Source organism: Bubalus bubalis, chromosome X, assembly GCF_019923935.1.
Source record: "Bubalus bubalis isolate 160015118507 breed Murrah chromosome X, NDDB_SH_1, whole genome shotgun sequence".
Classification (NCBI taxonomy): Eukaryota; Metazoa; Chordata; class Mammalia; order Artiodactyla; family Bovidae; genus Bubalus; species Bubalus bubalis.
Genome location: NC_059181.1, coordinates 77,092,637 through 77,107,937, shown reverse-complemented (window position 1 = coordinate 77,107,937; position 15,301 = coordinate 77,092,637). Strand labels below are relative to the sequence as shown.

At 34.4% G+C, this 15,301-nt stretch overlaps 1 protein-coding gene across 1 annotated transcript in view; it reads right to left on the bottom strand.

The window, feature by feature from the left end:
• The window catches only part of DACH2 (dachshund family transcription factor 2), a 798,816-nt gene that overhangs the window by 161,506 nt on the left and 622,009 nt on the right, over positions 1–15,301 (bottom strand). The window contains exon 6 of the mRNA XM_044936484.2: positions 8,814–8,986. Coding sequence (XP_044792419.2) covers positions 8,814–8,986 — 173 coding nt within the window. The remainder of the gene's footprint in view (positions 1–8,813; positions 8,987–15,301) is intronic.

Sequence of the window (15,301 nt, the reverse complement as noted above, 5' to 3'; positions counted from 1 at the left end):
ACATTTATCTCATATTAAAAGATTTAAGAGTACATTTGAACCTTGAATAAAGAGCAGGGTCAAAGCTAAGGAAAATTAGCTTTATATGGTTTAACACAGTCAGTCAGTAGAGTATAGAACTTAGTTTATTGGCACTAAGGTATCAACTCTACCCTTTTTAATGGAGATCTTTTATTTCATCTCAATGTATTTCTTTATATCCTAGATATGGCAAAACACAGAACTTGTAAAGTACTAATGTATGCATATTATACATGTGTTCACATTTATGTATACGTGTGTAGAGTTACCTTTTAAGAACACCTATCTCATTGTGTTGTATCTATGATATTCTCTTATATTGATTCTTCTCAAGCATTTGGTGGGGTTATGTAATATATAATTTGTCTTTTTTTATTTAATTGTAATTCAACTCTCACTGTAATTAATCTCCCAAATGTTAATCTCTTAATAAATTCCTAAAGGATTTAATGGCATTTCGCTGCTGAGGAGTGGCTTTTGGAAGTTTAACTGATACTAGATATTTTATTCATGCATTTGTAGAGATATTTTGCATTTAACTGATGTGTTCCTTCTGTACTGTCACCAGAGCACTAAAGAAACAGAATAGATTGTAATCTGACAAATTTAAATAATAAAATCAGGAACAAGACTATACGTTTGTTCATTGATTTTGTTAACTTGGTTTACCACTAGTACTGAGAAAGAATTACATGCTCTGTTTTATCTTTGAATATTATTGGATGCATGACACTATGTGAATTTTTATGAATCAGTTTAAGAATTAATATATGTTCCACAATCATCAATTTACAATTGCATTTAGGTTAATGCAGATGGATATGGCAAGTTTTCATTAATTTTCATATGAGAGAGTCCAAAATCATAAACATACCCTATCTGTGACCTATGTGATAGCTGGACAAAGTACCCTCTCACCTCTTCAATGAGATCAACTTGTTCTGGAAGAGGCTGACAGCTTAAAGGGAATCAGCTATAATAACTGTTCATAGCATGTAAATGCCCTCAAGTGGGAGAATGAATAGTTCAGTGGAAATATGTATGGCTTGCAAATTATGCTGTAGGCTTGGGCCTCTACCACATACACACATACACAGCAAACAGCCCTCAATTCTCACACAATGCATCTTCATCGCATGTTCTAAAATATAAAGTAAATAAATAATAAAATAAAATATAGTAATAGCTTTTCCTTTCCACAGAGCACTTAGAATAAGATTCAACTAATGATTTTTTTCAGTGAATTTGAATTATCACAAAAAGTGCTCTCTGTGTTGACTAATTTTAATGCCAGATGTTCACATGCTAATGCCATTGCCCTGTGACCATTTCCAATCAATTCATTAATTGCCAGCTGCTCAGGCAAACAAAAAACACAACTCATCAGATGGTATTGGTAAACGGCCAAATAACAGCTTCCTACTCAAATTTCTTAAATTTGTTATCAGAGAAAATGACGATGAACTTTCCCACAAATATGGAAAAAATGTACTATGAGATATTTAAATGTAAGAAAATATGTGTTCATATCAGTCAGGTATTTTACCTATTCTGCTCTCAGGATTTTGCCACATTGTGTAATATAACAGAAAGATAAGTCTTAAAAATCTAATGATCATAATACAATTTCTAATTAATGTTATAGCTCTATTAATTATTAGCTACAAATGCTAATAGCTGAACCAACAGTTAAGAGATCTGAGTCAGACCTAAGGACTCTGTGCCCAGGCACAACAATATTCTCAAACTATTTTTGACCAAAAAACAGAAATAACAACAAAACTAAAAAAAAAAAAAAAAAAAAAACAAAAAAAAAACAAAAAAAAAAACAACTTTCACAACTTACAGTGTTTTTTTTTGTTTTGTTTTTTGTTTTTGTTTTTGTCAGTTTTGGAATTAACATCTATATCATTAATGATCATTATTTTAAAAACACTCACCAATGTTTAATATCCAATGCATCATTAGTTTGTATTCATTTATGCAACAAACATTTATGGAGTGTATAATGTACCCATTGAAAATGACAGAAAATCTTACAGGTGCCTTCATATTGTGTTTATAAATGCACAGTTCAGACTACAGACTAAATAATCCACATAGAAAAATTCAAATAGTTGGGGCAAACAGAAGGGGAAACAACGGAAATAGTGAGAGACTTTATTTTGGGGGGCTCCAAAATCACTGCAGATGGTGAGTGAAGCCATGAAATTAAAAGATGCTTGTTCCTTGGAAAAAAAGCTATGACCAACCTAGACAGCATATTAAAAAGCAGAGACATTACTTTGCCAACAAAGGTCCATCTAGTCAAAGCTATTATTTTTCCAGTAGTCATGTATGGATGTGAGAGTTGAACTATAAAGTAAGCTGAACGCTGAAGAATTGATGCTTTTGGACTGTGGTGTTGGAGAAGACTCTTGAGAGTCCCTTGGACTGCAAGGAGATCCAACCAGTCCATCCTGAAGGAAATCAGTCCTCAGTGTTCATTGGAAAGATTGATGCTAAAGCTGAAACTCCAATACTTTGGCTACTTGATGCAAAGAGCTGACTTATTTGAAAAGACCCTGATGCTGGGACAGATTGAGACAAGAGGAGAAGGGGATGACAGAGGATGAGATTGTTGGATGGCAACACCGACTAGATGGACATGAATTTGAGGAGAAGGTCACGACAGAGGATGAGATGGTTCAATGGCATCACCAACTGGATGGACAGGGAAACCTGGCGTACTGCAGTCCATGGGTTCGCAAAGAGTCAGACACTACTGAGTGACTGAACTGAAACATTCAAAGGTAATTTAAAATAGAATAAAAATCACATGTATACCTGTGGCAGATTCATTTTGATATTTGGCAAAACTAATACAATTATATAAAGTTTAAAAATAAAATAAAATTTAAAAAATAAAAATAAAAAATAGAATAAAAATCAGATCAATTTTGATATTAAAATGGGCATCTCTCTCCAGTCCCCACCAGATCCCTAACCTTCCTTTTGTGACATCAAGATCAAAGTACTACAAGTTATCAGTTTCTCTGCAGAGGGAGAGTCTAATACCTGTATATGCGTCTAATGGTGGGGACCCCTTAGTCCTATTACTGATAAGAATTTGCACAGACAAATGTATATAGGAAAAGCTATTTCTTTCTCAGTCTAGCTCTCTGCCATGATCTTGGTTTCCACTTATTACTATTTCTATATGAATTCTTGAGTATAAAACATAATAAAATATAATTAGCTTACACTGAGTATTTACTAAGTATAAGCACACTAAGTGTGTTAACAAGTTTGTCTCATTTAAGTATATTTTAACACCCCATGTTATGAGGTAGATACAATTATCTTCCACACTTCACTGCAAAATAAGGCAAACTGATGGGCAAGTATGGACAGGTTAATTCATTTTCCTGAAATCACATAACAAGAAATGGTGCAATCAGAATTCAAATACAGGCATACAATCTGAATTCAGAGCTTATGCTCTTACCCATCATTCCATATTCCTCCACTGAAATCTTCTTCTTAATACATCTTACTTAACTGACAAATTATGATATCTCTAGAGAGAAACAGTATATAATTCTATAAACTCTTTTTGGGGGTGGGGTATCTGTTTCTTTTTCTTTCTTTCTTTTTTTTTTTTTTTTGATAAAGCAACGTAACATGATTATTTGCAAATATTAGATCTATGCTAAATCAGTTAATTCTGTTCTTGCTCTCTGTTTTCTAATAGAAAATGATGACAATAATAATAGAGTAAGCTTCTCGATGAGGGTGAAGGGGGTGAAAGTGAAGGAAGAGAGTGAAAGAGCCAGTTTAAAACTAAATTATTAAAACTAAATTAAAAAAATTAAGATAATGGCATCTAGCCCCATTACTTCATGGTAAATAGAGGGGGAAAAGATGGAAGTAGTGACAGATTTCCTCTTCTTGGGCTCTACAATCACTGCGGATGGGGACTGTAGCCATGAAATCAGAAAACATTTGCTTCTTGGCAAGAAAGTTATGACAAACCTAGACAGTGTGTTGAAAAGAAGAGACAATAATCTGCTTACAAATGTCCATATAGTCACGGCTATGGTCTTCCCAATGGTCATATATGATTGTGAGAGCAGGACCATAAAGAAGGTAGAGTACTGAAGAATTGATGCTTTTGAACTGTCATGCTGGAGAAGACTCCTGAAAGTCCCTTGGACAGCAAGGAGATCAAACCAGTCAGTCTTAAGGGAAATTGAGAGGGTAACAGGCAGGAAGGCCAAGGGTCTCCAAATGGAGGAAAGAGGCTGCAAGTGTCAGACATTTTTATCTCTCATAAGCGGCAGGAGGAAACAAACTAGCGATATTCTTTTCCTTCTCTATACAAATTTAAAAGAAATTTTCTCTTAAAATACTGGGTTGCAATAACGACACCCGGTCTCACCTGAAGTTAACTGTTCTCAAACCTTGAGTTAACCAAAGCATTTTTCTTATGGAAATGTTTGTCTTAAGCTATGTTAGTGTACTATGCATTTACCTCAAACTCTTGTCTTCAAGTCGGTTCTGCCTAATGGCTCAGAACCTACTTGACAAACCAGTATGTTACACTCAGACATTGTTCCCCTAATCTATGTAAACAAAACTATTTGTATGGTAATCTGCCCTTCTACAAGATTCAAGTCAATCGTTTTTATGGCCCGGGATGAATCGCCTGAAGCCAAGATTATCCCAAAATACATTTTATGGATGAGTGGTCTGGTGCCATTCTGAGTTTTAAGACATTCCTTTCTTTCATTAACAGACTGCTAGTGACTATATAACATCCAGCTGAAGACTATCAGGGGGGTACTCTTTCTGCCCCCTTCTGATGCCTATGTCAGAAACTTTCTCTATCTCCTTTATACTTTAATAAAACTTTATTACACAAAAGGTCTGAGCAATCAAGCCTCATCTCTGGCTCCAGATTGAATTCTTCTCCTCCGGAAGCCAAGAATCCCAGCGTCTTTTCATGCTTCAGCAACAACCTTTCAAAATCAACCCTGAATACTCATTGGAAAGACTGATGCTGAAGCTTAAATTCCAATATTTTGGTCATCTGATGTGAACAGCTGACTCATTGGAAAAGTCCCTGATGCTGGAAAAGGTTGAGGGCAGAAGGAAAAGAGGGAATCAGAGGATGAGACAGCTGGATGTCATCAACAATGTAATGGACATGATGGTGAGGGACAGAGAGGCCTGGGTGTGTTGCAGTCCATGGGATAGCAAAGAGTTGGACACGACTGGGCAACTGAACAACAATAAGGCAATATTAAGCAACAACTATCATTTCTGGCCAAATTCAAGGCAAATTGCAATACACTTGCTGATTTTTCAAAGTGTATTATCTCTTTTCCCCAAAGACTGAGTGTTCTGAACTTTGCAACCATCCTATCTAACGTCTTAGAAACAGTGCTGTCTGATAAAATTTTCTGTAAATAGGCAAATGTTCCTTATCTGTACTATCTAATTAGAAATTGAAATGTAGCTAGTAGCCATTGAGGAACTGAAATGTCCATTTTATTTAATTATTTTAAATTGAAATAGCCACATGTGGCTAATGGCTACTCTATTAAATAGTATTGCTGTAGTAGGTATGTGCTATGCATCTAAGGTTGTTTGTTGATTGTTTACCACCATGGAGGTGGGGAATTTATTAAAACCTAAGTAAATACATATTTTCTTTAGATGTCTAAGATTCTAAAAGTCACATCACTTCTCAAAGCTCTAAAAAGCTGTGGTTTTATTTCCTACCTGTGAGAAGGAAATTCAAAAGATGAAACCAGGTCTAGTTTCCCTTGTGTTAGTTTTCACTATTTAAGAGCATTTGCAGAAGTCAACACCTCTATTCACCAATTTCTTTCTTTTTCTTTTTTTCACATTGGGGTGGAAATATTTACACAGTGGTAGAAGAAGAAGGAATAAATGCAATTATGCTCTTTCCAACGTGACTTTATTTTATGTTAAAGTGGCATAATTTCAACAACAGAAAAAAAAAACTGTTTATTCATTTTTATAGAGATCTCAAACCTTGAGTTACATGTTATGTTTTTCTGAATAAATATGAGAGGTAAACTACTTTGAAGATATTTTGTTTGATTTACTGGATATGGGGGAATATTGGCATAGAGAAGCTGATTTGATAAACATTTCATATTTTATATAAGGCTTTAAAGGAGAGTATTGTCTTGCTCAAATCAGAGCTAATTATTAAATACACAGTAATTCTGTGAGTCAGGTGTTAAGCTGCTGTTAACATTAAATCAGCTATGGTGGGAATTACTTATACCACATAAATTGGCAAATGTTATAAATCAGAGGTTTTCACTTTATTTTATTTTTTTTTTCCCTCATCTATAGGCATACCACTGGATGCTGGCCCAAATACAAACTCTAAAACACTGGACTTTTAAGCCTATTACAGGAATCTGAAGGTTTTTATTTAATTCTAATATGCAACATTATCAGACTAGTCAAATGATATTATGAATAAGTACACTAAGTGGTGCATTCATTTTAGTCTATGAGCATTCAAACAAACAAAAGTATACTGTCACATTATAAAAATACATATTATATAAATATGTAATCATGATTGTATGCACTTTACATTGGTCCTTTTAAAGAACCTGAAAAAATAAAGACAAACATAACACATTGATAATCATTTACTACTAAAATTTTAAGCACACAGAATATAGGAAAATTTAAAGCATTATATGTAGTTTTCACATGACTCAGGAATCCTGGCTTCAGATAGTACAAAACAAAATCAGCAAAATCATGTTTTCAAAATAGTACACATTTGTTCATTTTATCCATTTACATTTTAAATCAAAAACTTTGTTTATTTTTTGTCTTTCCCTATTAGGTCACAAACCTTAACAATCACATAATGCATACTAGGGACTCAGTCAATAGAAAGCAAAAAATACAGATGGATCCACAGTATTTTTAAATGAGATATCAGTGTCTTATTCTGATTCTCCAGAAAATGAGCATATAGGGAATGTATTTCAGCATAATAAAGGCCATATATGACAAATCTACAGCTAACATACCCAACTGTAAAAAGCTGAAAACACTTCCTCTAAGATTAGTAACAAGATAAAGATGTCCACACTCTCATCACTTTTAGTCAAAACAGACTAATTCACTGAGGGCCACAGTCCTTACAGAAAGCATACTGCTACATGGCCATAAAAATATAAATGGAGCTTAATAAAAATTTATCAGTTCTTTCCCTTTCTTATAAAGATTATGTTTTAAATTTTCTTTATTGCTTTAGAAGTTCACCAAATTAGAAGCTAATTTAATATTGAACAAATATGTCTAGAATCTCACATTTCTTCTGCCTTCAGTTCTTTTTCTCCCATGTTCACCTATTACAATAATATCGATATTGCAAGGCCTAGCTCAAATCCATCAACTGTAATACCATTTGTGATTCCTGTTCCCTCTCTTCTCTAACCTAGATTTGCTCTATCCCTCCTCTAAATTCATGTAATGCTTGATGGATTGCTATGCATCACAGTCTGTGTTGTTATGCAAGTTAAATGTGTACTTGTTATTCTCTAGAATTTAGGTTGTGGGTCCTGGAAGTCAGGAACTACATCCTAATTATTTCCCATATTACCCTATGTGATGTCTACATATTGAGTATGTTTGTTGAATAAATGGAGGAACAAAGGAACAAATTAAGGGTTGCCCTGATTAACTATACTATTTGATTCTATACACCCTTATATTATCTTCTCCACAAAAGGAAAAATGTATTACAAAACTTAGTTCATGTTATACTTGGAAGGCAAAGGGAGGTGTGACAAACTAATAGGAGACATAAGGAAGATTATAAAATATTTGTGTTTCATTACACAATGGTCCAAAAATTTTGAAAAATTTTATTCTAGAATATGATAATGATAAAACTCCAATACTTTGGCCACCTCATGCAAAAAACTGACTCATTGGAAAAGACCCTGATGCTGGGGGAGATTGAAGGTGGGTGGAGAAGGGGATGACAGAAGATGAGATGGTTAGATGGCATCACCAACTCTATGGACATGAGTTTCAGTAAGCTCCGGGAGTTGGTGATGTACAGGGAAACCTGGCATGCTGCAGTCCATGGGGTCGCAAAGAGTCGGACATGACTGAGCACCTGAACTGAACTGAATACTATAAATTATCATAAGGATTTGTTTAATGTTTCACAATTTTAAACTGTATTTTACTCATATTACCTCCAGACGGCCAATGAAATAGGTGGGATAGATTAGGACTTTTATTTTACAGTTGAGGAAAAAGTTGAGGAAGGTTAATTGCTATATCCAAGGTCATTCAGATATTAAGTAGCAGAATCAGAACTGAAATGCAGGTCTTTTTAACTATAAATCTTTTATGATATATACTATTCCACAACTGTCTCACAAACACCAAGAAGATGCAGTGTTTACTTTGTTTCACTCCAGCAATGGGAATGGATTTTGCACATTCTTCTGCTCTCTCTTTAGCTGGGCATGCCTCCCACACACTGTGCTCATGAATACAAGACAGGATGCTAGAATTAAAGGTAGTATCTGTGGTCATTGAATGAAAACAAATGACAATAACAAAAACACCTTAGCAGGCCTAGTCAGAAATCAAACTCATCAATACTTTATGCTGAGCAACTGAGTCAATGAGCTGTGTGTTTATACTGAAGATTTCATGGAATTATTATTATTTTATCAAAATTTACATGTTATTAACAACTTTATCCTCTTCTAAAGTACTGTTCTTACCTTTATAACTGAGGCCCCAGCTCTGGAGAGTGGACTGTGAATCTGGGCTGCAGCAGCCATGTTGGCAATAGTATTAAGATGGTTCATCTGATTCATTGCCATAGCAACTGATGCAGGAGGTAAGCTGACTGGAAGTAGGGGATGTGGCATCATCATAAATGGCAGATCCAGTCCTAAAAGAGACAGTGCATGTTAAATTATCATATTAGTTACATTATATGGACAAATGGAAATTACATAAAAATTGACGTTATTAAATAGTTAAGAAAAAAAGTCTTCACTCTTGTTGAATTTTAAGTGGTTTTATCATATCCTAGTATCTCCTTGAGGAATTAATAGTATCTGTGGAATTTAACATGGTTTTTTAATTTAAAAATGCACCTATATTCAGACTTTTATTTAACAATATTCCTTGTTCTTGCTCTCACTTCCAAAATATTTATTTATAATGTTAAATTTTTTACTCATAAAAAAAAACAAAAAACTTTAAGCTAAACATCATTGTGTTTAATAAAAAGAAGCAACTTTCCTTTTAAACATTATAATGTAATGATGTGTTGATACTTTCTAGCTTAACTCTTTCCTTAGGAGTAAAGCTAGTGAAGGTGATGAAATTTCAGTTGAGCTATTTCAAATTCTGAAAGATAATGCTGTGAAAGTGCTGCACTCAATATGTCAGCAAATATGGAAAACTCAGCAGTGGCCACAGGACTGGAAAAGGTCAGTTTTCATTCCAATCCCAAAGAAAGGCAATCCCAAAGAATGCTCAAACTACTGCACAATTGCACTCATCTCACACGCTAGTAAAGTAATGCTCAAAATTCTCCAAGCCAGGCTTCATCAATACGTGAACCGTGCGTGAACTTCCAGATGTTCAAGCTGGTTTTAAAAAGGCAGAACAACCAGAAATCAAATTGCCAACATCCACTGGATCATCAAAAAAGCAAGAGAGTTCCAGAAAAACATCTATTTCTGCTTTATCGACTATGCCAAAGCCTTTGACTCTGTGGATCACAATAAACTGTGGAACATTCTTAAAGAGATGGCAATACCAGACCACCTGCCTCTTGAGAAACCTATATGCAGGTCAGGAAGCAACAGTTGGAACTGGACCTGGAACAACAGACTGGTTCCAAACAGGAAATGGAGTACATCAAGGCTGTATATTGCCACCCTGCTTATTTAACTTATATGCAGAGTACATTATGAGAAACACTGGGCTGGAAGAAGCACAAGCTAGAATCAAGATTGCCGGGAGAAATATCAATAACCTCAGATATGCAGATGACACCACCTTTATGGCAGAAAGTGAAGAGGAACTAAAAAGCCTCTTGATGAAAGTGAAAGAGGAGAGTGAAAAAGTTGGCTTAAAGCTCAACATTCAGAAAACTAAGATCATGGCATCTGGTCCCATCACTTCATGGGAAATAGATGGGGAAACAGTGGAAACAGTGTTAGACTTTATTTTTTTAGGCTCCAAAATCACTGCAGATGGTGACTGAAGCCATGAAATTAAAAGATGCTTACTCCTTGGAAGGAAAGTTATGACCAACCTAGATAGCATATTCAAAAGCAGAGACATTACTTTGCCAATAAAGGTGCGCCTAGTCAAGGCTATGGTTTTTCCAGTAGTCATGTATGGATGTGAGAGTTGGACTGTGAAGAAAGCTGAGTGTCGAAGAATTGATGCTCTTGAACTGTGGTGTTAGAGAAGACTCTTGAGCGTCCCTTGGGCTGCAAGGAGATCCAACCAGTCCATTTTAAAGGAGCTGTATCCTGGGTGTTCTTTGGAAGGAATGATGCTAAAGCTGAAACTCCAGTAATTTGGCCACCTCATGCAAAGAGTTGACTCATTGGAAAAGACTCTGATGCTGGAAGAGATTGGGGGCAGAAGGAGAAGGGAACGACAGAGGATGAGACGGCTGGATGGCATCACTGACTTGATAGACGTGAGTTTGGGTGAGCTCCGGGAGTTGGTGATGGACAGGGAGGCCTGGCGTGCTACAATTCATAGGGTCACAGAGTCGAAGATGACTGACTGAGTGACTGAACTGAACTGAACTGAATAGAGGTACTGGTATGATAAGATGTAGATTCTTTAGGCTTCAGAATGATTGAAAAAAATAAGACTGGGAATATGTCCTAGTCTTTTAGCTATAAATCTCTAAAATGAATGCTTATAGTTCTAATTTGAAGACTTTGTCTATAAGGAATAAGTCCTCTATCAAAATATCAACCTGTTTTCCAGTTTAATAACAAACATCCACATATTTGGGTAGTCCCAAGAATTCTGTTTGTTTTATTATGCAAAGTGAAATATTTTTCACATATTTTAAATTTCTGAAAGAATATCTTTCAAGTATTATCCATATAACACTTGTGGTAGCCACAGATATGTCATTATGAAAAAAAAAAAGTAACAAATTCAAATAGTTGTCTGCTTATCCTTCATAAGTTTGGTATTTGTATGGAAAGACCTTTGAGTAGAGGCTAAGGAAAGTTGGCCTAACATTATGGATATTAACATGACTACAATAAGTAAACCATAGCACTTTATAATGTATTTTAAGCTATTGTCTTGACAGTAATCTTGCCTTTTTTGGACATGATCCCAGAAACAAGTAATATTTAACAGATGTTCGAAAATGTGCCTCCCTATAATTTTCCAAAATTATTATAGTCTATTGAAACTCTACTATGGGCAATGTTTATGTTCATCTTACACACAATTATCAAATGTTAATAACATCCCTTTCTCCTCTTTGCATCCCATCATTTTTTCTTGTTTCCAATATCACAACAACAAGTGTACAATGAATCTATAGGAAATATATTCAGAGACCTCTTAAATCTCATTCCTCAAAACAACAGTAATGGCAATACAAAGACTCAAAACATAATTTTAGGACACAAACAGGGTTATAAGGAACAATGTTGTAAATAAATCTCCTGGGCTCAACAAAGATGGTTGAGTTAAAGTCATTAACAAAGTATTCAAAAGTAGCACAATGAAACAAACTCCTAGATATGACAGGTCTCACACATTAAAATGATCACTCTATTAAAGAAATTCCTAAATAAAGAATAAAACAGTCATCAATATTTCTGATAAAGACAGATACAAAATGTACTGTTATCAGAATTATTCAAGGAAAAAAAAAGCTGGAAACAAAATTAGTGTGGAATCGAAGAAGGGAAACATATTCTACACTTCCTATGACTCCAAATCCCCAAAGAGTATTAGTAAAGTATTTAAAATTTTTCCCCATCACTTCATTTATGGCTCACCCTCTGATTTGCTTTTAGGAGCAATCTCTTAAAACAGATTTTGCAGTTTTGAAGCCTTTTTCCTGTGATTATTAATTTAAAGCCTCAATACAGTGCAAACACTGAATTAAAAATGGATTTCTGTGTCACCTTTTAAATTAGTTTATTTTCAGTTAACTTTACAAAATTATGTAGATGCATATGTATTTTATGCTTTACCCATCATGCAGCTTTGCTATAATGATGGGACATTCCATAACATAAATTAATCACAATTTATCTCTCCCTAAAATCTTCACCTCTTGTTCAACATAATAGCAACCATCAATAACCTTCACCTTATATTCAACATAATAGCAATTATCAATAACCCATTTATATAAGGTTAACATTTACAACAAACCCAAGATAATTGTGGACTTCCAATTCTTCTTTGTATAGTTAGTATTTTAATAGAAAATTGATCAAACTATAAATGAAAAGTAGCTATCAGTGCCTCCATTTATCACTCAAATGCTTAAACTTTTGTTGAATTTACACTTCTGTTAACAGTATAATACTCTTTCCTCATCCTTGAAAGGTTTCCAGTATTATCCAGATACCATTTGGTCATATCAAGGCATATGCCTACATAAAGTCCAATTGACAAGCAAACTACATGCAAACCACAAAGAGAATTTAACAGCCCATTGACAGTTTTAAAATATAATTCATTCAAACATTTCAAATAACCATGAAGCACTTAAAAGCCACAACTTCAGATCATGACCTACAATAACCAACCATCAATTGACTATAATATCCTGGAATCTAAGCTAATATTTATATTACATGTGAGTTTAATAGTGACCCCACTTGAGATGCACATGCAAAGCATATGCAAATACAGAGTTATGCAAGTCAAACTTTTCCCGAAAGCTGAAAACATTAAATTAAGAGCCATCAATATATATAATTCTAGCAATCTGGCTCATTGAATTACATATCAGAAATGTACAGAGACTTAATAGAATGGTAATGAAGACAAACTCTTTTCAAAAATCACCAAAATGTTATTTTTTTCTTTCTTGTCAATCACATCAGGTGTACTACTATAAGCCCTCTTTCTAATGCACCTTGGTATTATGGCAACTCCTTTAAGTTTTATGTAAGTGCATGGCACCACCTCCTTTCAGGAATTAAGGCTACACATTTCATAATACTCTGATCTTCCCTCTAAAATTACACTTACATTTGGTTTCCCAGTCATTGTCATATGTAATATCTTGTATTCTACAGTCAGGCACCAACCCTGTCATGCCTAGATGGTAAAATGTTTTCCTGGTTGGTTTTCCTATACCATTGAATTTGCCTTTCCACTTCAATTTTTAAGACTTTCAGTGGCTACTCTTTATCTCCAGAATAAAACAGAAGCTCTCTGTTTTCATATGAATTTAACTTTCTAGCTTTGATATTTCACTATATTATTCTATGTATGCTCTATTCTATCACCTCTGGGCCAGCTGCAGTTCTCCAGAATTTTAATTCATCTTAGCTTTCACTTTTTTTTTTCTTTTCTCATTATTATTTTATTTAATTGGAGGCTAATTACAATGTTGTGGTTTTTGCCATACATTGACATGAATCAGCCATGGGTGTACATGTGTTCCCCATTGTGAACCCCTCTCCAATCTCTCCCCATCTCATCTCTCAGGGTTGTCCCAGTGCACTGTCTTTAAGTGCCCTATTTCATGCATAAAACTTGGACTGGTCATCTGTTTCACATATGTTAATATACATGTTTCAATGCTATTCTCTTAAATCATCCCACCCTCGCCTTACCCACGGAGTCCAAAAGACTGTTCTTTATATCTCTGTCTCTTTTGCTGTCTCGCATATAGGGTCATCATTACCATCTTTCTAAATCCCATATATATGTGTTAATATACTGTATTGGTGTTTTTCTTTCTGACTTACGTCACTCTGTATAATAGGCTCCAGTTTCATCCACCTCATTTAGAACTGAAAATGCAAGCCTTCACTTTTGTTGATTTTTCTCTCTGAATTCTGCCACTCTAACCCTATTTATTCAGGTATGGCAAAAGTTCTCTTTTATTTTAATCAACTGACTTTATTTTTAGAACAGCTTTACATTTACAGAAAAAGTGAGCAGAAATTACAGAGAATTTCCATATACTTCCTCTCCACCAGCAGTTTCCCCTCTAATTAACATCATGTACTAGTGAGGTACACTTGCTGCAATACATGAATCAATATTGATACACTATTGTTAACTACTGTCCATAGTGTACAACAGAGTTGATTCTTTGTGTTACAAATTATATGGCTTTTCACAAATGCACAACATCATGTGTCTACCATTACAGTATCATACAGACTACTTAGTTTCACTCCCTTAAAAATCTCTTCTGCTCCATCTATTCACTCCTCCTCTTAAACTTGGCTTTTAATGTTTCTATAAGTTTGCCTTTTCCTGAATGCCATATAGGTGGAATCATACAGTATTTACTCTTTTCAGACTGGCTCTGTTTCACTTGGCAATATGCACTCATCTTTTCTAGATTTCATAGTTTATTTGTTTTGTTGCTAATTATTGTTCCATGGCATGGATATACCAGTTTGTTTACTCATTTAACTACTGAAGGACACTGTGGTTGCTTTCAACTTTTAACAATTATGAATAAAGTTGCTATAAACATTGGTATGTAGATTTGTTTAGACATAACATTTTAATTCATTTGGATAAACAAGGAGACTCTGTTTAGCTTCGTGAGAAAGCACCAAATGCTTTCCAAATTGCTATGCCATACTGCATTCCCACCAGTAATAAATGAGAGTTCTTGTTGCTCCACATCCATACCAGCAATTAATGTTGATACAGTTCTGGATTTTAGCCAATCCAATAGGTGTGCAGGGGTATCTCATTTTTGTTTAATCTTAAATTCTCTAATGGCATATGATGTTGAATATATATTCATATGGTTATATGTCGTTTGTACATTTTATTTGATGAGGGTCTGTTCCAGGTCTTTGACATGATTTTAATCAGGTTCTTTTTTTTTTTTTTTTAATTGAACTATAACTGACTTACAATATTAGATTATCTTCAGGTGTACACTTAGTTATTTTATATTTTATAGCTTACACACCATACAACATTATTAAAAAATATTGATTCTATTTGATGTCATGTTTGTTACATCCTTAAAACACTTATTTTC